We start from the raw sequence: 23,507 nt of genomic DNA, 5'->3' as shown, positions 1-23,507 counted from the left end.
AACCTTTTTCAAAATGGGACAGTGTTCTATATCCGCAATTATTTACGGCCTGTCTGGGGGGGTTGTGTTCACAAAGCCTGAGTGGAGGAAAACTGAGGTGCGAATGGATGGGTAATATCTAAGCCATCTACGGTTTGTCTTGTGTTGACATTTTCCTGTTCTGCCAAACCAGTCGGAAATTACAGAGCATGCTTCTCCAACCGTGCTCGTAAAGTTGGGTTGCAGGATTAAAAAAATAAACACCAAGAAATCGACAGTTATGTTCAACAAGCTTGCCAAGGAAAGTGACTTCGTGGGTGGTAACAAAGTCGTGGAAACAGTAAGCGATTACGTCTGTCTTGGGAAGTCATAAGTGCTCATCGCAACTGTGGAAAGGAAATTGGGATAAGAAAACAGCTGCTTGAAGTAGGGAACACACTCGTGTGGAAGGCAATCTAGCTCAAATTAAGTGAAGAAAATGGGCTTGAGGCACAATAGGTGGACCACCTGTTTAACGGAGTGGGTGCCAATCGATCGTAAATGCAATAGCGGTCGACCAAGGACTTCGTAGAGGTGATAAATTGTGAAAATTGTGGGGAAACAGTAAACTCGGCTAGCACTCAATAGACGTGCCATCTGGGATCTTTGGGAGAGGTGTTCGTCCTGAAGTGAACACAAACAAGCTGATAATGGTGATGATGGGGGTGGGGCTTCAAACCAACCGTCTATTTGGTCGGTCTACTCGGTCGATTTGGCCCTTACTAGCCTACTCCACCTGCTTGCCACAGTGTGCTGTCAGTGCGCCCTCAGTGCGCCCTCAGTGCGCCCTCAGTGCGCCCTGATGCTTGTCAATGCAGGCGCGTGCCTTCAAAGAGAAAGTCGACGTCGGAGCTGTCATTGTCACGAAGCTCGACGGCCATGCGAAGGGTGGTGGAGCATTGAGCGCGTGAGTCTTTTTTTTTCTATTTATTTATTTATTTATTATTGTTCCTCTGTTGTTGTCGTTTGCTAGTTTTAGGGAAGAGAAAAGGAAAAGCGAACTTGTTAAATCTGCTTAAAACTTTCAATATATTGTTTCTCAATCACTCGAAGCATTTTGTGACGAAATTGTCTTGCATTTTGATGTGTACCCCAAAGTTTCTCCAGACAATGAAGGGTTTGTGTTGACGTGGAGTTAGTTGTGAGTGTAACAAGAATGTTGTAAGAAAACTTTCTCTTGTTAGACAGTGCTCCAGCACTGTTGCACAATTAATGTCTCGTGTTGCAATGTCTAACAGAGCACATGGGGGTAATTGTTCCTAACTCCCTGAGTACAACCTGCCCAACGTGGTTTCCCTGATAGTATTACAATAAGCTGCTGCTCATAATTAGTGCAGTTCACAAAGAAATGGCAAGCATCTCTTTTAATTTGGGACAAGGGTGGCACTCAGTTGCTTTGGACAGTTCACAGCTGGAAGCATTAATTAGGAAAACCTCATTACAAGGGACACTTGGTTATAAAAGACATTTCAGTGGAAACGGTTTGGTTGTTTCTCCTACGTTTGCCATGTAACGACATCACATACAAGAGACCGTGGTTACAAGAGACATGTTTTCCGGGTCCCTTGAGTGTCTCTTGTAACGAGGTTGTACTGCATAATTATGTTTCTGTTTTCATTTCGTCTTAATTAACTGGTTTTGGGAACTTCTAAATGTTTTCAGGCTCTACAGGTGATGTGGACCCAACAGTAGAGACTGTCCCACTTACCTCGCTTCTCGTTTCTTTTATTTATTGCCTGTTTATCATTTTTCCTGACTTTGGGTGCGTAAGCAGGTCATGGAAAACGCTTCTGTCGGGAAAGGAGTTTCTCTATCACTGATGTGTTGGAGTTAATGTTCGGATTGTTGACACCTCTTGTTTTAAATTTGCTGTGGCGCAGGGTGGCGGCGACGCACAGTCCGATCATCTTCATAGGTACCGGAGAACACATAGACGACTTCGAGCCCTTCAAGGTCAAGCCATTCATCAGCAAACTCCTGGGTGAGTGAGAATGTCTTGACCTGGCCTTATCTGCCGCGGAATTTGTCTAAGCTGGTTGTGTAGCTCCTCCAAGAGGGTGATTCCACTGTTTTTTCATTCGTGCCACTTAGCGCTAGTAAAGCCTGTGAGTGCTGATAATAATGTCTGGCATATGCCAAAGGCAGGTGCTGTGCTTGTTGTCAACCTGATAGACTTCGTTTGACGTGGAAAGCTGGGTGTGTTGGTACATAATTTAGGCAAGACAGCGTAGAAAAGACAAAGACACAGAGAGATACATGACAAGGACTGCGCTGAACTATCAACTGGTTTTATTTCGAAAGAGACACAATATATAGAGCCATGACAAGGTTTATCTACAGCACATGTGTAGAAAATTTAGTTCTTTCTCAGACAAGGTGATAGAGGCCGTGCTGACGCATAAAAACCAATAAAACCAGTTGATAGTTCACCGCAGTCCTTGTCGGGTATCTCTCTCTGTCTTTGTCTTTTTTTGCGCTGTTTTGCTTAGACTTTGTTTGTTTTAGGCCTGCTTGTACCAAGTTCTGTGCCAATATCTAGATGAAGAACGGCAAGCACTACGGCCACCGTCGACCGTTTCGCAACGCGCATCCGTGTGCAGTTAGCGTGAAATCGGTCTATCGGGGACTTTTGGGGGTTACTGTTGTTCTCACGATTTTGCTGTAGATTTTTGCCGCCATTACGTTGTGTACTCAGCTGTAATACCTTATAATGCAGAAAATTTAGGTCGACCCCTTACCTTGCACCCGAAAAATGCAAAAAATAATTTGGTACACAATGTCGTTTTATTGAGTCTACAGTCTACGCCCGTTACAACGGACCCTCTGAATCTGGAAAAAAACGTCCGCTGTAGCCTAAGTATGCAGTATCCGACAGGAAGGGGGGGAATGGGGGGTGGATGAGCCTTACAGTGGGTACTTTGATTGATATTGCATGCACAGTACATACTTTGTTCTTTCTACACTCCTGCAGCACCTCTGCACAGTGTTCGTGCGAGGGCAAAGAATCGCGTATACACCGTTTCCAAAGCTTAGCACCGGCACTTCGAAAAGGCCTAGCGCATGCGGTCAAGCGTGTAAAGACGCAAGATAAGCTGAGCAAATAAAGCAAGAACATAACTAGGCGCAATTATAAACCAGCTATAAAACATCAGTCGTGTCCATCAGCATTAGCTAGGCTCTTTTAAATCCCCTCACGACGAGGCAGGTTTTCCCGAAACCGTTCGTCAAACAAATCTGATCGCTGCCTGACGTTCCCTCAAGGCAGCTTCCACATTTCTAGCGATTTTATTCTGGTCGTTGAAACAGCTGTAATGAAATAATCTCATGAAGGGCAGCTGTAAAATCGAAAGTTAAACCAATTGGACTGCGCATGGTTACCAGCACCGGCAGATTGCACACAATAGATGGGGAACAACCCCTACTTGAGGCATTTCTTACCTTTTTCACCGAACGAAACGGGAACGATGCATGCGTGGGAATAATAAAAGCCAAACTTCACTGAACCCGAATTTTTTATTACATAAAAAAACTGACGAGGGCAGACTCGCCGCTGGGTGCACAACTTTTGAGTATTCAATAGCCCCGTTTTCAATCTTCAAGAACAAGGCACCGTTTTCAAGAACAAGGCAGCGGCCTTGTTCTTGACGGTAGAGCGGACACTCTGGTTAAACAGGCCTGCACTTTTGGCGATGTCAGCCTGTTTTTCCTCGTGTTCAACCGCGTTAATTACGCTTAATTTATCCGATAGTGAAATCAGCTACCCTGCCGCTCATGCCGCTGGTCGCAAAAAAAAAAAAAAAAAAAAGCCACTGGCTTGGCTGCGCCAACGACCCGGCTGCCATCACTGTTGCCAGACATAATAGTTTTCTTGCCAAAATAAACAAATAAAAAGCACATCGGGTGCCGGCCCCGCGGAAGTCCGCTGTAAACGTTCAGTCGAAACAATTTTCGCCTAAAATTTAGTCTGTTGTGGCCGATAGTCTGCTCTAGCTGGGTCCGTTGTGAGCGGAGTGGACTCCATTTAAAATGCATGGGGACCAGACAAACCAACAGAAATGGTCTGTTGTAACCGAAAGACTGTATAACTTGTTTCGTCTCAGGTTACTAGTTTGGGTTGTCTGAAATGCCGTCGAACGGTGGCAACCAGAGAAACTGATTTTGCCCTCCACGCCCAAACTTGAAATGGCTGTAACTTCTTCTACAGACCAGATAGAATGATACTGTTAGTCTTACTGCACTTTTTGATTTGTGCACAGCTCACTGGCACCTTTTTCAGCTGGCGCCCGTTTCCTCCACCAGTTTTTTTACAAAGGCTGTAACAAAATAAAATATCAAAACCCGAATAACTTTGAGTGCAGTTGTTTTACACAAAAATAAATTTTATGTCTGCAGTCAGAATGAAAAACTACTAATGGCCGCCAATTTTCACTATCATAATTGTAAAAATTAACTTTTTTGGTTTAAGACCCATGTTCCCCCTTAACGTGGCCCTGAAGACATAGTGCACCCTTGTTTGGCTTGAAAGAAGTAGCCTTTGGTACCCCTCACTCACCCAACTTGGTTCCAATGCTGTTCGTGGACAAATCAATTCCGAAAGGAATGAAGAAAGTGGCAAAACTCTGTTATGAGACGAGTTTTCTTCCGCTGTGTGGGAGTTGTTCAACGGTGTCTCGTCCTAACAACGCCAGGCATGGGCGACATCGAAGGCCTGATCGACAAGGTGAACGAGCTGAAGCTGGACGACAACGAGGAGCTGATTGAGAAGCTGAAGCACGGCGAGTTCACGCTGCGCGACATGTACGAGCAGTTCCAGAACATCATGAAGATGGGGCCCTTCAGCCAGATCATGGTGGGCGCTCCACTGCTGCTGCTTGTGCTTGTTGAACGGGGCGGGGGGGACTTGTACCCGGGCCACACGTACATGAAAGATGACATTAGAGGCTTATTAAGGCCTTAAGATACCGCAAGACATTATTTGGGCGGGCCGCACTACACGTGAAAACGCGGAGACGTTAAATGTGTTAGGCATGATGGGGATAATGACCAAAAAGAGGAATGCAAGCATATTTTAGCGTTTTTTACTATTCAGGAAAACGTCTCAAAAGGGTTAAAAATGTTTCTTGTGGATGAAAGTGTTATGAGAGAAGGCGTTTTTCTTTTAAAATATGGTGTGAGCTGTTTGTAAAAGTGGTTTCAGCAACTGCCAGCCGTCGCCTGCCAGCGGTAGCCAAATCCGAAAAATTCAAAACATCGAGTAACACAATGTTTTCCCTCTTGCCGCTGTTTTAGCGAATTCCGTCTTCTCGACAACTTCGCCACCAAAAGTGCACAAAAAATTGTCTGATTTCGAAGTTCAGCTACGTTTCTGCGTCAACACTCTGGTGCTGAGAGTTTCGTTGGTTTTATTTGGTGCTCATCGTGTTTGACAGTAGGCAGATTTCAGGTCATTGTGTTGGCAAGTGAGTTGTGTGAAACTCCTTAAACCAAAAATGACATTCTGCCGAATGGCAATTGATTTTTGCATGTACAGTGAATTAAATGCATTAATAGTAAAGGCATTAAGCACTTAATGTCACCTTCCAGGTATGTGTTGCACGGGTATTATTCATGTACGATACTGCCAGTTTCGTACAAGAAAACAGCTAGAAGAGGGCAATTAGTCCTAGAATACAGCAATGCTAACTCAGGGGTGGAACTGCTGCGCCGATTGCGCCATTGTGTGCCAATTTGCCCTGCTGCGCCAAGCTGCGCAGAAACGGCAATTTGCGCTATTATTGTCCATTGAGAGCATACAACGCCCATCTAGCTGAGTCTTGTCGTCGTCCGGGCAACACTGAGCGCTGGCTACACAATAGACGCAGCCGTATCCATAGCCACGGCAGTTCGGTGCGCTTATGGTTCCCTCATGGCTGATCATCGAGAAGTCTAGCCTCAAAAACTGACTGTCGTCTCTCAAAGCTCTACTTGCAAGTTCACAAGAGCTTATAAGCAAAGGTCTGGCGGCCAAAGACATGAACAAAGTGGAGAGTGGCAATATTTTGCTGGGGGATGTAAACTCTAAACTGCCCTCTGTGCTTGAGCGAATCAAAACAGTTGACTTGGCTCTTCAGTCTATGAAGGCGGACTGAATCCTTTTTAAAGTGGTGTTTGTGTGCAGATCTCATTACGTGGTTGTGTTGTGTTTTTGTGCTTAGCGGCAAGGTGCTGCAAGCCAATCGCCACCTGCGGTTCTTTTGGCACTGGTGTTTACTCTTGCACATTGTCGTAGTGATCTATGTAAGTGGTGTTGCAGTGAAGTGCAACAGCTTGGTTAATACACATAAAGCTTTTCCCCCGTTATGTTGTGCTTTCCATCTGTTTTCAACTGAAATTACCGTAATAACCCGCGTATAATACGAGGTGTAATTCGGGGACATCAAAATCAGAACAAAAATTTTAATCCGCATATAATGCGAGGTAAAGAGCACAGAAAACATTTATTTGCACTGCAGTTACCGTTCAGTCATTGTCAGTTTTCGCTGGCACTGTCTCCCGACGTCCGTTCAGTCATCGTCAGGTTCGCTGCCGCTGTCTCCTGAAGTCGCCTTGTCGGAAATGTCTTCCCACAGGAAGTGGTCCTCAGTGCCATCAAAGGCGTTCGAGATGCCGCATTTCTTAATAGGGCAACTGACGAGCTCCTCTGGGATGCTGGCCCACGCATCCGCGATCCAGCCACAAGACACTGCTGGAGAAGCCCGCGTCAGCCATCTGGTAGCTGTCACTTACGGGTCTCCTGACCTCATCCACTCTTGGTAGCAGGACCTGATGCAGTCTTTGAAAGGCTTGTTGATGCAAACGTCTAGCGGTTGCAGCTGGGATGTCATTCCTCCTGGAATGACAATGAGTTTGGTGCAGGGTTCGCGCAAAAACTTCTTCACAGAATCAGCCAGGTGGCAGCGAAAGGCATCCAACACGAGCACTGACGGGAACCCCCAACAGTGCTCCAGGCCGCCGACACCACACAGATTTTATCCAGTCAAGCACCAGTTGCTATCTCCACCTGCGAATGCTGCCTTCGGTGACGCCGAACTGCCGTCCTGCGGCGCAATTCCTGATGGTCTCGGCACATAAAACAAAGTTTCTTTTAATTGCAGCCGAATACTGTTTTTGTGCACCCAACATCGTGATAGACTTGCGGTGAACGTGCCGATCCTTCGCGGGGTCAAAACAATCAAAATGTTGCCGGCTGAGAGAAGCAGCAGCCAGCTGACGCCACCGCAAGATGGCGCACCCTCCGCTGAAACCAAAACCGAAAGTGCAAATTTTTGTCTGAAAACTTCGGGATCCACATATAATACGAGGCACAAATTTTACATAGTAAAATTTGGAAAAAATCTTGTATTATACGCAGGCTTTTACGGTATTAGCCCATCTAAGGCAACTACTTTTTCTAGTATCTGCCATTTCATTTTTATTTCATGAAGTTGAGCAAAACATTTTTCGATTTATTGTGCTCCTAAATAATTCTGGCAATTCTTATTTTTCATGCAGTTTTTGGATTAGTTGCTCTTAAAAGTGCGCTCAGTCGCATTATATAAGGCCGTCAGTGTGCTCCAAAAGTGCTCCGAAGTAGCCCCTAAATTGCTCCAAACCTGCTCCAAAATGGGATTTTTGCTGCTCCAAAGCTGCTCCAAAATAAGACTTTTGCTGCTCCCGTGCCTGCTCCAAAAAGCTAGACCCTGCTTCCACCCCTCTAACTGCTCTGTGATAGCACAGTACACTAGCAATGGGTGAATAGTGAATTTTAAATCCAAAGCGAATAGTGATTTGGTCAAATAATTTCCAATCCAATGCTTCGACTAGTGCACAAATCAAACTACAATGAAAAAATGAGCAAACCGTGGCCCGACTAAGAAGTACAACTTAGCTAGTCACAGCATTTTGTGAAACTGTTACCAGTCGAGTATTTGTTAAGAAATTACGAGCACAGCTTTCCTTCACTGTATTCGCAAATTTTTGTGAAGAAATGCTAGTTGCTCCACATGCTCTGAAAGAAGCAACTCCCGCCGGCTGCTGACAACATTTTCTGCTGTTGAGAACGGCCTCTCAGTCCTCGTTTGCATGGCAGGAATTGAAAGGTACTTTCGTGCCACCTTTGGCAGTGCTGGGTAAAGCCGGCTGCCATGGTTCCTCCAGCAGTAAAGAGTGTTGTGAGATAGGGGCGTCCAGTAGTCTGTCACTTGTCAAAGAACGCTGTCATGTGCACTCTGCTGCCTTGCATTGGAACTCGGGAAGGAAAAAATCGCAGCATCTCCACTGCATGGATGATGGTGAGGGTGTGGAGTACGGGGACTCGAAATGACACCCAAGTTGCGCCCCAACCGTCATTCGATTTGAGCCGTGAGTTGCACCTTGATTATTGCCTAAACGAAACTGCAACTCACAGCTGAAATCGAATTTCGCTTGATGGTGGTGTGCGCACAGATGGACGCGGACGGACATTGGGAGGTCCTAAGGTACTCCGCACCCGTACAGGCGAGGGGTAAGCCGTTTGACTCTCACGTACTAACTCGTGGTCGTAGCCCAATGGGTAAGACGGCTGACACAAACTCTGTCTGGTCTACCAGACGCAGGCTCGAATCCTGCCGGTGCCTGTGTGATTCTTTGCGATTGTAAATGCTGTGCGCACGGACGGGGACATACATTGTGCGGTCCTAAGGTGCTCCGCACCTAAAACGCCCCACAGAGGGTTACCCTGAGGCTCCTCCACATCTGGCCAAGCAGATGTTCCGGTGCAATTGTCTGAGGCAGCCACCAGTGCATCCGCTGCAGCTACAAGCGTGGCTTTTGCCCACTGGTTTTAACTTTGTTCGCTGAAACACGCATCTTTGGATCGAGCGTCAACTAGAATGGCCTTTGCCAAAACAGGCGCGCCGTTTTGAGGTCAGGAAACCGTGTTGCCAGGCTCCACAGAAGACTCCTTGCGAACGATGCTGCCTTATCCCGTTCAGAAATGTGCTCACACAGAATTACTTCTGTGGAATGGATGAGAGGTGCTACTTCGGAAAGTGTTGAGTGCCGGTCTGTGCATGGCTCAGTCATTGCTTGCTGCAGGGGCTGCAATACTTTTACAGCTGCAGCCATTAGTTTCCACTCTTCTGCACTAGCCGTCTATGTCGGGCTCGCACAGTTCAAACGCTCAGTGCTGCCACTCCTGCGCCAAATGCGCCAATTTGCGCCAAATGAGGTATCCTGCACCATCCTGATAAAAAACCACGATTTTGCAAGCAAGTGCGCCAAAAGTGCGCCAAAATTTGTGTCGCGCCAATCGCGTGCAGCCTGTTACAAGCACTACTTCGCAGTGGTCTCTAGACATGTACTATAACTAAATCGGGTTGATAACTTGAACTCCCTCGCACCCGTAATCGTGTTTTCCGCGGTGAGTTTGGTTGGCGCCGTCACTACCGCCGATACAGTGTTTTTTTCTAGCAAGTCATTGCAGCGCTGGCGTACCGCGGTTAAAAACTTTCCTTCTTGTCGTAGTTTCCAATAATTCCTGCTATAACAATAGGTAGTTTTAGGTGGCGTTTATCCCCGGCCCTCTCCGCTCTGAGAGCCAGCGGGAGCGCCGTTTCGCGGCATGCGTGACGCGGTCGGCTGCAAGCTCTCGCTTCGCTTGTTGGGCTCGCGGAGGGGACCGCCGCAAGTGAAGCGGGCCGTGAAAAACAGCCAGTCTCTCTAAAGCACGAACCTCATGGAGCGTTTTCTGCTTGCGAAAACGCGCCGCGTAAGCACCCGCACTCTGCGCGCGGCGTGACAACATGGCGGCGGCTTCGGCCGCGAAGTGGTGTGGGGAGCTCGAGCGACCACTTTTAAGTGCTCTCTAAAACACCGCTCAAGGCGTGCACGAAGTTACTATAAAACATCATCCGCGTCGCTAGTGAAAACGTCCATGCAATACCTGCCGGGTTAGTAAGCCTAAAAACCGCCGACAGAGCCAGCCGGCCGTGACCGGGCCGTCTCGAGGGCTTCAAAACCGCCGCCATGAGGCACGTGCCTCCCCATTGGCGCAAGTCGCCAGGGTCCTCCCTCTGGTGCGCGCGGCGCACGTCATTTTCTGAGCGTGGTAGAAACTGCCGCGTGCAGGCGTGAAAAAATCGCATGCGCAACGCCGACGCGCACGAATCGCATGCAAAAGTGCTCCATGCGCATTTCTCGTGCACATTTCCAGCTAGCTTGGAAATGCCCACGGGGACTGATAGCAAGCGCCTGCATCCAATAAAATGAAAAAGTAAAACACGAGGGCTTGCCTCAACAATGAATAAACTAGAAAAGAGGCGCGTTGTTTTTTTTGCTAGGCAGGTTTGTCGAACCATTTCAATATTCATTATCGTGTTGCATGTTGTCTTTTATCCACACCAGAAAGGAACTAAATACCTTGCAAATTATGTTTTGTTGCATTTTTGCTATTGCGTGGATACTTGGGGATTTAATTGCATCAAACTTCTGGCGACTTCTAGCAACTGTTTCGAAATAAGTGGGAAAAAAAATCCCATTGCCCCAGGAATGACATTTCGGGCTATAAAGAGCCAAATATGGCTACTTTTTCTTGTGGTTGTATAACTTTTCTTTATTGGCTATTTCGCTATTCTTGGGCTATTGGGAGAGCTGACTGTGAAAGCTATTTTTAATGCATGTTCGATCCTGCCAACTATGAAGCGTTTGCAGTGACTCCTTGAAAAAGACTTCCCCTAGTAGGGACAAGAAGACCATTATTCTTGAGCTGTGCCGTCCATTTGTGATCGCATGTGGGAAAAGCACCTTGAAGCGCATTCCATGACGACCTACACGTCAATTACTGGACGATACTGGTCAATCTTTAGTGTTGAGAGATGCTTTGGACACATCTAGCAGTTGATGTTTAGTTGCTCCAAGGTGCTCCAAAACTGGCATTTAGGTGCTCCAAATTGCTCCAAAATTAATAATTTGCTGATACAAAAATTGCTCCAAATCACCGTTCATCAGTGGCACCACTGAACGCTATCGGGGCACGGAGTTCTTTGACCAACCTCTCCATCATTGCATATTTGCCACCTAGAAGCTCCACTAAAAAAAGAGTATTGTAGCCAGTGGTGTCCCCGGCCGTAGCGAGCCGAAGCTCGAGTCACAGGCTGCATTTTGAACAGTGCTCGCTAATTCCGCATCAAGTCGGCAGTACAAGTGCGCCGGCTTGCTGCCACTATGTTGGTAGCAGTGTCGTTTCACTGCCGCCTTTGAACGAAAAGTGTGATGGCAGCTAGAGGTCATCAAACCTGTATGCAAGGCAACAACTTGGCACTGATGATAGAAATGTCCACGTTGGCGAGGCCTTCTGACAAGCTTGGTATGGCATCTCTAAAGGCTTGACAGAAAAGCTTGACTTTTGGCTGCCTGTTCGTGAGCGCCGAATAACTCGACAATATCAAATACCGTACCCGCATTCGGATCGAAGCGAATAACGAATAGAAAGCAATTCAATCGAATATTCGACAACACCGAATATTGGCCCATCCCTACTTATCACGTATCTGAAGGGAGATGCAAGAATCAACACTATAGTGTAAGCAGTGCCTTGCTGTAACCAAAATGTGTGCAAACCAAGCCAAATTGGAACCTACCATTGAAGCATTCTTCGTTGACCACTGCTCAAAGAAATGCTGCTCAAAAACACTGGGCATAATGTTCATAATGGTTTTTTTTTTTCTTCTGCATCAGCTGCTGCACAGTGTTTTGTGAGTTGCAGACACGGTTTAAGCTTGATTTTTTTGTTTTTGCCAAATTTTGGGCGTCCAGAACCTGGCCAGTACCTTCACGCAATGTGATAAGAACATGAACTCCCTTTCTTTTTCACCCTCCCTCGTTCATTCACAATGTGAGGGGTGGTTGCTTAAAGGAGCACTGACACAAAATTTTTATGTTACGTTTTTTTCGCTGCTATGCGTGCCTACCAGCCCACTAATCATAGAATGACAGATTAGACGGTCGAGCGCATTGTAAACATTCATTTACGGCGTCGTTTATTCGTGCCAGTTTCGGTTTCGACAAAAAAACGCCGAGCGGCCGCCATGACAGCATGTATCACATGGCGTCACCATTCTTGCCGTATCGCTGCCTCTCTGGAAGCGCGCGTGAGCGAGCGCACGCGCGCGCCCAGACCGGCCGAGGTCTTCGCCGTCCCCACAGGCCCGGGCAGCATGACGTCAGTCCCAAAACCATGACGTGTACACACGCCCGAGCAGCGCGCGCCAACCACAGCCAGCGCGTCGGCTTCGTCACGGGAGCCCCGACGTCGGCAGTTTGGGGCACGTAGCAGATGATGTCACGTCGGCCCGCTCTGGGCTTTCTCGAGTGGGCGAAGATTAAAATGGATTTTAACTATGTTTCGCTGAACGGTTGCTGTTGAAACTTGCTGGCAGATATCTCCTGATAAAAAGGAAGCGTTTTACATAGTTATCTCAGCTTTGAAATTTCGTGTCAGTACTCCTTTAACGACATAGCTTCCGAGTACGGAAAACTCTTTCTTGGTGGCTGGCTAGTGTTTAGGGAAAAAAAAGGTCCAAACTGAAAGAAAGACTGGGTTGGCACTATTGTGTGATTTCAGATGGAAGGCGTTGGGGAAAGGATACCATATTTTTTCTTTCCCACAGCCAAGGTAGAGAGGGCACTGGTGAGCACGCTCTGTTGGACGGCCGATTCCTTCATTATTTATTTCCCAACACTGGATAGACAACCCCACTGGTTCGTTCTATCAGCAAACTGCCTAAAAAACCCACACGATAAATCGGAACCAGCGTTTTAAGCGTTATACTTATTGTGCATTTATCCTGTGTGGCAGGAAAATGGGGGGGGGGGGTCACAAAAGCCTGCATTACATCCCGCTCCACTGTGTAACCAGTAGCATTATACGTAAATCGCCTGCACTGTACCTCGTTTGAAGCAGACAGTAATAGTTCTAGTTACATACAACCAGGAAAGCGTACCTATTCGTGCACCATAGAAATAAATCCATGCAGTACAGACCATAGGGAATCGTTGCCAAGGGTGCACATGCGTCTTTGGGACCAAAAAAAAATGTTTGAAAAAGCATTTTTTAGGTATCATTTTTTACTTAGTTTGCACAGGTGTTTCTGTCAAAAGTTGATATTTGAACAGTATCAGGTCGTACAGTCATGAAGATTGGTTGGAAAGCAAAAGAAAGAAAGAAGAAAAAATAAGAAAATTCTTAGCAGTTTCTAAGCTGTCTCAATTTTCTAAACTGATTGTACTGAGGGCTGGGTTAGTGTGTTTTTAGCGTTGCTATGTTGCCGAGTAATTAAGTTAGTGATATTGACCAGTTGTTGTCGAGCGTGTGGCTTAGCCTTCCTAGACTTGTGGGCTGGTGGGACGGTCATCAAGTTGCTCTTCCACTTCCAAGTATCTAAGAAGTCCTTTTTTGTTTTTGAAATATCGGTTTTATTTTCGGGAACCAAAGAATGTTATTCACCTACACCATTCTTTTTCAAAGTGGGTTCTGTTGAACCTAGGGGTTCCGCAGGCCCCTCCTCGGAGTTCCGCGAGGCGCTGATAAATTTTTCCTCGTTCCGCACTCGCTAAGAAACTTAGATGGCGAACCCTACATGCGATCGATCTAAGGAACCTTCATTACTCATGCCCGAGTGTCAGTAAGCACATCTCAGTGCATAACACAAAGGCACGAGCTGCACACTAAATCCCGCCGGCAGCTGGTAGCCAGCCAGACTTTGAAAACAGGCCGCATGGTTAAACTATTGCACTTGAATCTTGGCCTTATATTACCCCAATGCGCATTTCTCCTGTTTGAAGGTAGGTGCTGCTAGCGTACGCGCTTGCGTAAAGTCAACATTCACGTGCAATGAATTCAAAAGCAAGCAAGCTTGCTTCCTTTTGAATTTATTCCACGTGAATGTAGCGTGAACGGAATGAAAAATGGGGCGGGGGGAAGGTTTCTTGGCACTTAACGCAGCTTAGCAGGGTTCCCTGGTACCAACGTGCCGGAGAACCCCTGACCTACACTAATACCCTAGGTTCAGAGAGCTCTTGGCAAGGGTTAATCTATGTTACGAAACTATCATCAAGGGAAAAAACAAGGAGGACAATCTTGCGCCATCTCTTCATGCATTTTGGACAAGTTAGTCGCCTTTTTTCCTACACTGCTGACAGCCTCTTGAATTTTTAATTGAGAATAATGTCAGCTGTGGACTGGCAGGATAGATGTCTGGTAAAGTTCTCTGAAGTCTCTCTCGATGTCCTCTCAGTCTTATTATTTTTTTAATTTGTAGTTTACCGTGGATTGAAACACATGTGGCGTTTCCCTGCTTATTCGAATCGCTGCGGTGATGCTTTTTTGGGCTTTCTTGGAGAATGCTACGCAGCCTTTGCCTATTCAGGGCCATTTTACGTTTCAATGGGTATCTATTTTTGGAAGACAACCCAATTTTGTTGTAATAGTGAATGTCTGCCAGTGGTAACTATTTCGGGAAGGAATGGGGTTTTAGTCTAATCTTGTTACCCGCATTTGAAAGGCAATATTTGCTCTTGGACACGTGACTTTTAGTGCTTAACCAGCATGAAAAGAGGAATAAATACCGTTTTATTCACTGCTACTTTCGGGCCACGCATTCATGAAGAGAAAGTGGAGGCAAGTAGCTTGTAAAACTATGCGCTTCAATGATGTCTGTCTTGTGGTTAGAGATATTGTTAGTGTTTTGCGCCCTATTTGAGGGTTTACATTCAGTCGCGCAATGTTGCGCGCGCCACTGTCTGAAGCTAGCTTTTGCAGATATGGAATCCCCAACCACAAGCCACGGTCGGGATTTCTTAGAACAGTGCCACTTTTGGTTATTATTTGCCTGCATCTTCGGGATACTTAAAGGCACTATTTAAAAAGTTAATGCATTGTTTAAAGTTATTCCTCTGGCAGCGAGTCATGCCGTATTTATTTGATTATAAGGCAGTCACGATTATAAGGTGAGGGTGCAGTTCTGAGAGTCAGAAAAATTGCCATATAGATACATACTGAGTTTCGAATATAAGTCGGAGTAGGACTTTGAGGCTGCGGATTTAGGGGAAAAAGCCTCGCCTTACATTCGACTAAATACGGTATTCCAGTGGAAATAATGCCCATGAGGTTGTAAAGCCTGTGTGCCCATATGGGCTACTGCTATTGCTTTCTTCTATAAGTTAGCAGCTGTTTAAAATAAATCGCTCCTTATATCTTACCGGCACTTGTTCAGTTGTTGATAATTGCAAATTTTACATTTCAGTCTTACACGCAGTGTTTGTACTGAGGCCCAGCCTGAAGGGCAAACTGGCAAACAAACTTTGTTAATTAAGCACTTGGTGGGCTCGTTTGGTGCGCCTCACTCACCAAGTCTCTGCTTTGCTTCGCAGGAGAGGCCGTAAAGTGAGGCCCGGTGCATTAGTGAGTGTGTGGATCGCGTTGCAGCACTGTATATAAACCATTCGTTTTGCTGTTTTGACCTGCATGTTCAAAAGGGTCTGGGTCACCTCAAGATGACAGCATTTAGAGACCGAGCTCCTTCCTTCCTCACGGGTGTATGCAGGGCATGATTCCGGGCTTCAGCAGCGACTTCATGACCAAGGGCAACGAGCAGGAGTCCATGGGCAGGCTCAAGAAGCTCATGACCATCATGGACAGCATGAACGACCACGGTGCGTTTGCCTCTCTCATCCTCCCTTCCTCCCTCTCTCTCTCTCTCTCCCCCCCTCTCTCCCTCCCTCTCTCTCTGACCACTGTGCGAGCTTAGAGGGAGGAGTTGTTCCCAGAGTGCCTCATGGGACGGAAGCCCATCCAGCGTTGTCATTGGTGTTGTCTGGTACAAGGTATGGCTGAAATTGTACAGAGTACGTAACAAAACGCGCAAAAGCCCAGTGCATTTACCGTATTTTCGTGCATATAACCCGCCCCGGCATGTAACCCACACCCCCACTTTGCATCGACGAATAAAACAGAAAAATAGATCCCCGCGTATTGCCCGCACATTTTATACATAAAGGGATCAACCAAAGCTACTACTCAAGCAACATTGCGCATCTGTTTATGCAAAAGAACACACCTGGCTGACTACGTAACTAGACGGCTTGCCGCATACATTTTTGCAGCTTGAGCCGTGTGTACAAAATAAGCACTGTCAGTAGGATAACAGTGGCTTAGTTGCTATCACTGGTGTGCGCGCACCACGGCCCAACGCACATTGCGCATACAATCCACACATCTACTTCACCGCTAAAATTTTCGCATTTTTGGTGCGGGTTATACGCATGAAATTGCGGTATCCCTGCATGTTGTCAGCGGTGGAACAAAAGTGAACTTAGTGCATGCTGCATGATGACAGCTGAACGTGATGAATGGAACAGGCGCAGCCTAGAAGCTGCGGCATCAACTGGCGCCACTCTGCCTGTTGAAGTGTAACTCGTGCCGAAAGACAATGAAGGGAAAGTGAAACAGACAAGCATGAGAAAGTCTGAGAAGTAGGAGCAGAAGAAGCCAAAACGAGTTTTTCGCTTTTAACGGGCATTGGGAAAACGTAGCAGTTCTGGCAGGGAATTGAAACTAGAGGCCCTATCTTTCATTGATACAAAGATTTTAGCTGTAGTCAATGCTGTAAGTTGATATTGTGACTCCAATTATCTGCTACTTGTAAACGCAGCCTGTTTGGCCAAGGGAAAGTATGCCCTACTTTCTGACAGTGATGTTCTTGAAAGGTAGATTTTTTTGGGGGTGCTTGCTGACAGCTAAGGTCCGAAACCGCCGTTCTGAGGGATTTTTTTTTTTCCTTTCTTTTCTCCAGTTCTGTAGGCTAGTTCATGTTCGCGTACCTTGAAAGAGGCTGATTCTGCTGCACAGTTCCTTTTGTGGTGAACTGAGTCGAAATGGGCTTGCTTCGGCTGGTGTCTGTGCAAAGCAGAGGGACTGAGGTTTGATTCCGACTGTGGGAAGTTTTTTTTTTTTTTCCCTTGTTTCATCATCATCGTCATCATGTGGCATTGCATTGTGTAAAGTTATCTTTCCTGCAGTGCGTTTTCGTTGGAACACCGGCATCAGTGACCAAGAAAGCTTTACTTGAGGTCTCGTTAATTTTGAGAACCGTAGTTTCAGTTTTCGCAGCTACGGGCATCTTTTGAGCTTGCTTGCAAGCCATGCCAAGTAACACTTTTTTTTGGTAAAAGTCAGAGCGCGACTCAACAAGGACAACAGAAAGATGACAAACACAAGTGCTCATCTTTGTCCAACTTGCACAACGTTTGGCCAATATTTTTTTTTTTTTTTATTCAGGTACCCCTAAAGGCCCTCCGCAGGAGGGTATTACATAGGGGGTCGGGGAGCATTCAGATACATCAAACAAACAAAACATGAATGGGTGCTAACAAAATCAAATTATAAGTATAGAAAAGGCAAGCAATAACATTTTCTCAAACACATCACCACAAAAAGTACAAAGTCACATTACATTGCATCAACTTGCCCAACAGTGTGTTTTTAGTGGTTCGCGATGCTACGCAACTCGTGCAAACATAAGTGTGAGGCTTTTTTAGGGTATCGTATGTATTTAGCATAGAAACTGTATTGATTAAAAACCAGCCCAGTCGTTGCTCGAAACACGCTGGTCTCCTGCATGAGCTGAAGTTGCACGGCCGCTTCGGATGACTGACCCTGTCGTGTGTCCACCCGCAGAGCTGGACCACCGGGAGGGGGCCAAGCTGTTCTCGCGCCAGACGGGCCGGGTGACGCGGGTGGCCCGGGGTGCCGGGGTGACCACCCGGGAGGTGCAGGAGCTGCTGGCCCAGTACACCAAGTTTGCCGCCATGGTCAAGAAGATGGGCGGCATCAAGGGCCTCTTCAAGGGTGAGCAGCACTGGAGCACTGGCCACTTGGAAGGGGGGTTCGACTCGAATCGCACGTCCACAAAAATCTGCTCTAGCGCCACACTTGTTTCTTTTCTTTTCTTTTTTTTTTTTTTTTATATAATTTGCGGGAGGGGGGGAATCGTCCAAGTGCGATTCTTGGACAAATGATAGAAACGTTTATTTTGCAGCAAGCAATAATAATTTTCCTCCTGACCTATGAATCTAAATTTTCCCTTATTGTCTCGAAGTAGCTATATTTTAGTGACATGTTTTTCTTTTGTTTTTATTGACCACCAATTTTCCAAAAATAAGTAGCATAAACTATTGGGCCAGTAGCCAGAGCTAGTTTAAAACTGGGCTCATTACATTGATATAAAATAGAGCAGCAAACTTTATACAGCTGAGTCTAAAGACAATAAATTACATACATGCGCTAAAATGAAGGCAGTTGACACAAAACTAAGAACCAAAAGAACGGGAGTTCATGCTATGTTGTATAAGTTTGAAAGATACCGAAATTGCAGAAAAACACGCTTCCCAAGTGGGACCGTAACCCACGGCCTTCGCAAACAGCTGCAATGCCACACTATCTAGACTACCAGGGAGGCTGGACTCCCTTCCGCTTTCTTGGGCATTTGTGAGGATGTAATGGTTTGCTGCGCTTGGGGGGTGTTAGCCAGCGCCACTCTGACAACTCGGGACCATCTTTCTAATCTGTGGCTGCTACTCATCAGCAGTAGTCGACTAGCAGGTAACTCTCTTTTGCTGGATGTGGCACCAAAAGCGGCAGAACTGAGAGCCTTGCCATTTTCGCTCGAAAAAAATGATTGACTACTTCCCCCATGCTTTTTTTGACATTGTTAACTGCTTGCTATGTGTTCTGTGTTCATCCAACAAGCCCTAATTCCCAATTCTTATTCACTGCATGCATAACAAAAGCCCTGTGTCCATTTTTTTTTTTTAAATAAAGATGCCGCATTTCTTTGCATAGAACCTTATGCCTGTCAAATCTAAATTCTTTTTACTTATTTCTTTCACCTCTCCCTTAAAATACATTCTCTAACTTTTTTTTTTTTTTTTTTCAAAATTTTAGTTTTATTTGTAATGCTGCTAATATAAAAATGAGAATGGTTTCTGGGGAAAGGTTGATAAAGCCTGGTTCACGTCTCTCTCAAACTTGTGCTGTTACCGGAAAGAGAAAGCAATGGAGGAGAATGTAGCCTATTATTTCTTGCATGCGCTTTAAGTAATCGAAAAATGGGAATAAATCGGACTGCTTCACCACAATCTTCGAGAAGATGGTTGAAATTGTTTCTGCTTACTGCTGACTGAGTGGCAATACTGCATTTCTTCATCTTCCTTTTTTTCTTTTTTCTGGGTTTTGCTGGTGGTTCATTGAGAAGCGAAAGATGTAGACAGTGTGCGGGCATTTTTGTTACACCACCTGCACGCTCTACAGCAGTATGCAGAACTTGCAGGCTACCGTAATTACCGGATTCTAAGGTGCACTTTTTTTCTGGAAAAATAGGTCAAAAAATCACATGCGCGTCAGAATTGGATACGGAATCAAAACTGCCGAAACAGCGGAAATTTTGTCCCACCCATCGCTATCTCAAGATGGCGCCAAAGCTTTTAGCAACGATTTTTTGGTCGCAGGAAGCATAGGCGCCTAGGCTTTTCTATCGGGGTTCACACAAATTGTCAAATCGTTCCACTTGCGCACTTGATAACAGCAATGGCAGCAGCGGCTCCCACGCGTTCAAAACAAGCGGTCGGCTGAAGCGTGCACCTCTGGAGAAGCTCGCGGGATGGGTGTGCGAAGCGTGGGCTACGATCCCATCGACAATGGTTGAACGTTCGTTCAGAAGTGTGGCATCGCGAACGCGCTTGACGACACCAAGGACGAGTTGTTGTGGTCAGCGGAGAGCGACGAGGAGTGAGATTACTTCGGGAAATAAATCGCTGGTTTCTCTCGCATTCGTTTTTCTTGCTCACAAAGTTCCGTGCGCGTTACAATCGGAGGACAAGTTCAGGAAAATCGGGTGCGCACTACATTCGGGGGCGCGTTAGAATCGGGTAATTACGGTACTACTGCCAAGTTTCGGAGCACTGTTTTGTGTTCCCATACTGCCGCCCTGTGCTTTCTACGCGCACATGTGACCCGTGTAATGCTCCCCCGGTTCTTTTTCCTTGGCGGCTTCTGGTGCAGGCGGGGACATGGCGAAGAACGTGAACCAGGCGCAGATGAACAAGCTGAACCAGCAGATGGCCAAGATGATGGACCCCCGCGTCCTCCACCAGATGGGTAAGAGAGCTTGGGGAAAGGGAGGGGGAAAGGGAAAAGATGGGGTTGTGGCTGGCGTCTTGGATGTCGCCGTATAAAGCATAAAAATTTAAAAATGGTGTGTAAAAAAGTAGTGTAGTTTGTACCTCGTGATACTCTGGTAGAAAAAACTGTAATTAATAAAGGGCTGTTTTAGTGTTGTGTACCGTATAATGCGGAATATAGGTCGAGGCGGAATATAGGTCGACCCCCTTACCTTGTAGCCGAAAAATGCAAAAAAAAATAATTAGGTACCAACCATCGTTTTATTGAGACTATAACTTCTTTCGTCTCAGATTACTCATTTAAAACTGTCTGAGTATCGTCGGACGACTGCTTCTGGCTCGCTGTCGCCCACACAGCAGGTCGTCCTCGGTGCAGTCCAGAAAATTGCTTATGCAGCAAGACCATGTCATCGTGAAGCGAGCGCAAAGCATGGGACACTCGTGTGCAGACCGGAGCGACAGCCAGTCTGTGCAGGCGGTCAGCAAACATCTTGGGGTATCCATTCGTAGAGACACCGCACGGCGCTAGCGGACAAAATTCGCCCCTTTGTACAGCAGCACAGGTGCACAGAGCAGTGCCCATGAAATGAGGCCTTCCGAGCGTTGCATACCGAGAGCTGCCCCTTCAGCTAACGCCGCTAGCAACACTTCTTTTGGCGATACCGAACTGGCGCAAGGCGGACACGTCATTGGCGTTGGAAAACCCCCAACTTTTCTTTTAAATGCTGCTGTGAACTGGCACCAAGTGCCTAAACTCATTTTGAGCAAGAAGAAAATAGCTCGCACACATGCGCCGCTAGCGAGAGAAGCAACAAAACAAAGATGGCGTCGCGTCCGATTGATGGTGGTGGCGATGGTGCCTTTGGGGTTTGGATGGGCTCGATGGGCTGCCCGGTCGACAGATGACAACTGCCAGTGACTGCAATATAGGTCGAGGGGTTACTTTTTGGCAAATTTTTCTGTAAAAAATCTCGACCTATATTCCGCATTATACGGTATGTTCGAAACCGATTAGAAAGTGCAGTTTTCCCCCGTGAGTTGCCAAAAATGTGATTTTTTTAGGCTCCTAAGGTGACATAATAAATGCCGTTCTTCTGCTCCAAATCAAGGTTATTCTGCTCCAAAATCGAGATTTCGCTGCTCCAAAAACTGCTCCCAAAATGTGATTCAGCTGTCCCACCCCTGTGATTAAAGTCACACCTTGGGGTGCACTTTTTTAACGACTGCAATGACGTTATCTTCCGCGGTGCAGGTGGGTTCTCCGGCCTGCAGAACATGATGCGACAGCTTCAGGGCGCGGCCAGCGGGAACGTCAACAACCTAATGAACATGGGCAAATGAAGTCGCGCGACCCTGCAGCTGGAACTCCTTTTTGTAACGACGAGCGTCCAAAAGCCACGGAAGAGCAGCACGCCCACTCTGCGCGAAGGACTGTACAGCCCGTTCTCGCGCCCTGCTTTTTTTCCTTGTGGGCTGCCTTTCATTCTTTTTGATTTCTTTCTTCGAATTGTTGATGTCCGGACCACTTTGTAGGAGCGGCTTACGGACGACAAAAAGAAAACGCTAGCCGACCGTTTACTTTCTTTCTATGTGCTCGAGTGCGTGAAAGAGGGTTTGAGCCCCATTTATATATCTCGTTAATAAGGTTCCTCTTACCGTTGTATTTTTAATACAATTCTACTGTCGGAAGTGCGAGAGGAAATGGAGGATTCTGCCAATGAATTCAAAGGCCTGTCACTTTTGAGTACTCTTAACTCTGGTATGTTTATGAGAAAAGGGAGTCAAGCAATGTGTACGGGTTTGTGCAACGAATGAATTTCTGGGTTTGTTGGCACCCTGTCAGAGGTCCAACTCCACTGCCCGAAATTGGGTTTGAAGGGTCAGAGTGTTTGTGAGAGAGCTCTAGTTCTGCCGAGTGTCTTTTTGGTCGGCTCGCGCCGTTTCTGTGGCATCGATTCTCGTAGCGTTTATGTTGCCTCGTGCTTTGCGTTACTGTCGGCGGTGAGAGGGGTGGAAGGACCTTTTTGTACAGGAACGTGATCCTATCTCTCGTCAGTGGAAAGCTCAGTGATGGTTTTCTTTCTCTTTTTTTTTTGTGCATTCGACGTGTACAAAAAACATTCGAATTTTGCTCTGACGTGAACAATTTTTTTGAAGAAAAGTGAAATAAAGGTTACTGGTTGAAACCTGTGCATTTCGTTTGATGCATCCTAAAGGTTTGGAGAAAGAAGGTCACAATAAGTAAAATAGAAATGTGAGAATTTCCGCATCGTTTGCACTTTATTAGGTACGTGAAGCAATTTGTATACAGTAAGATTCTGTAAGAACGAACTCGAAAGGACTGGGAAAACCTGTTTTGGTAATCACAGTTAACCTCTAGGAAAGAATTGGCAACATGGACATCCAAACATTTTACCAGAGTCCTTCAATGCCTTTCTGGTCATGAAATGTCGCCGTCACGCTATGGGAAAGCTTCATACGCTGCCCCGGAAGGTCGCGCTGCGGCGCTGGTGTTGATCGGAGGGCAACCGGGGGCGTGGCCAGAGCGCGTTTGGCAGGGAACGGACCACGGAGTAAGATAAAACAGATGCTCGCCGCCTTATCAGCAGTGCGCTTTCGCTTTACGTGTCATGGGCTGCTCAAATTGACTTGTCATTTTGTGAGTGGCGAAAAAATTTGGTGCGAACGGGCATGCTGCTACTGTGTTCCTGACTGCCGGTCTGGCTACAGAGCAGCGGCGGCCGCCCGATGCCCTCCGATCTGCAGTGGCGCCCCTCGCGGTCGCCTTTGTCCCCGTACGAAACTTGGCCGGGAGTTTCATGACCAGAGAAGCATTGAAGGACTCTGATTTTACTTTTAAACGGCGATACATTAGGAAAAAGTGACTTGCTTGGGTTACTAAGTTATCCGGTTTCAGTTTGGCCAGTTCGATACAAAGGTTCCTTTCTGCTGTGCAAGTTGACATGCACTGATGAATGATTATTAAGACCAGGGACTGACTATCATGAGAGGTCAGTTCTTGGCCAATCTGTAAGTGAACGTTGTTGCGGGTCCAACTGTTTATGTATAGTGTGATACGCATGCACTCATACACATTTGATCTACCGGGAAAGCTTAGCTTTGACAAAGATCCATGTAAGCGAATGTTAGCTAGGTGTACTGATAGTGCCGCCTTGGGCCTTGGCTGTCATGAAATAGTCAAGAGCTCGATGAATTTAACAGCCTTGGACAAGTTGTTTGTGCCAATCTAAACATGA

The 23,507-nt window shown here is 46.5% G+C and overlaps 1 protein-coding gene across 1 annotated transcript in view; it reads left to right on the top strand.

Annotated features, from left to right (window-relative positions):
• LOC144165776 (signal recognition particle subunit SRP54) overlaps window positions 1-22,436 on the top strand; it is a 60,470-nt gene extending 38,034 nt beyond the window's left edge. Inside the window, exons 8-14 of the mRNA XM_077695546.1 lie at window positions 837-925; window positions 1,899-1,999; window positions 4,707-4,867; window positions 15,618-15,726; window positions 17,750-17,920; window positions 20,132-20,227; window positions 21,503-22,436. Of these exons, the coding sequence (XP_077551672.1) occupies window positions 837-925; window positions 1,899-1,999; window positions 4,707-4,867; window positions 15,618-15,726; window positions 17,750-17,920; window positions 20,132-20,227; window positions 21,503-21,591 (816 nt within the window). The 3' untranslated portion in view covers window positions 21,592-22,436. The remainder of the gene's footprint in view (window positions 1-836; window positions 926-1,898; window positions 2,000-4,706; window positions 4,868-15,617; window positions 15,727-17,749; window positions 17,921-20,131; window positions 20,228-21,502) is intronic.
• Window positions 22,437-23,507: the final 1,071 nt, after the last annotated feature.

This window comes from Haemaphysalis longicornis, unplaced genomic scaffold (genome assembly GCF_048455015.1).
Source record: "Haemaphysalis longicornis isolate Haplotype H1 unplaced genomic scaffold, Haemaphysalis longicornis Haplotype H1 scaffold_15, whole genome shotgun sequence".
NCBI lineage: Eukaryota > Metazoa > Arthropoda > Arachnida > Ixodida > Ixodidae > Haemaphysalis > Haemaphysalis longicornis.
This window is presented reverse-complemented; position numbering and strand designations above follow the sequence as displayed.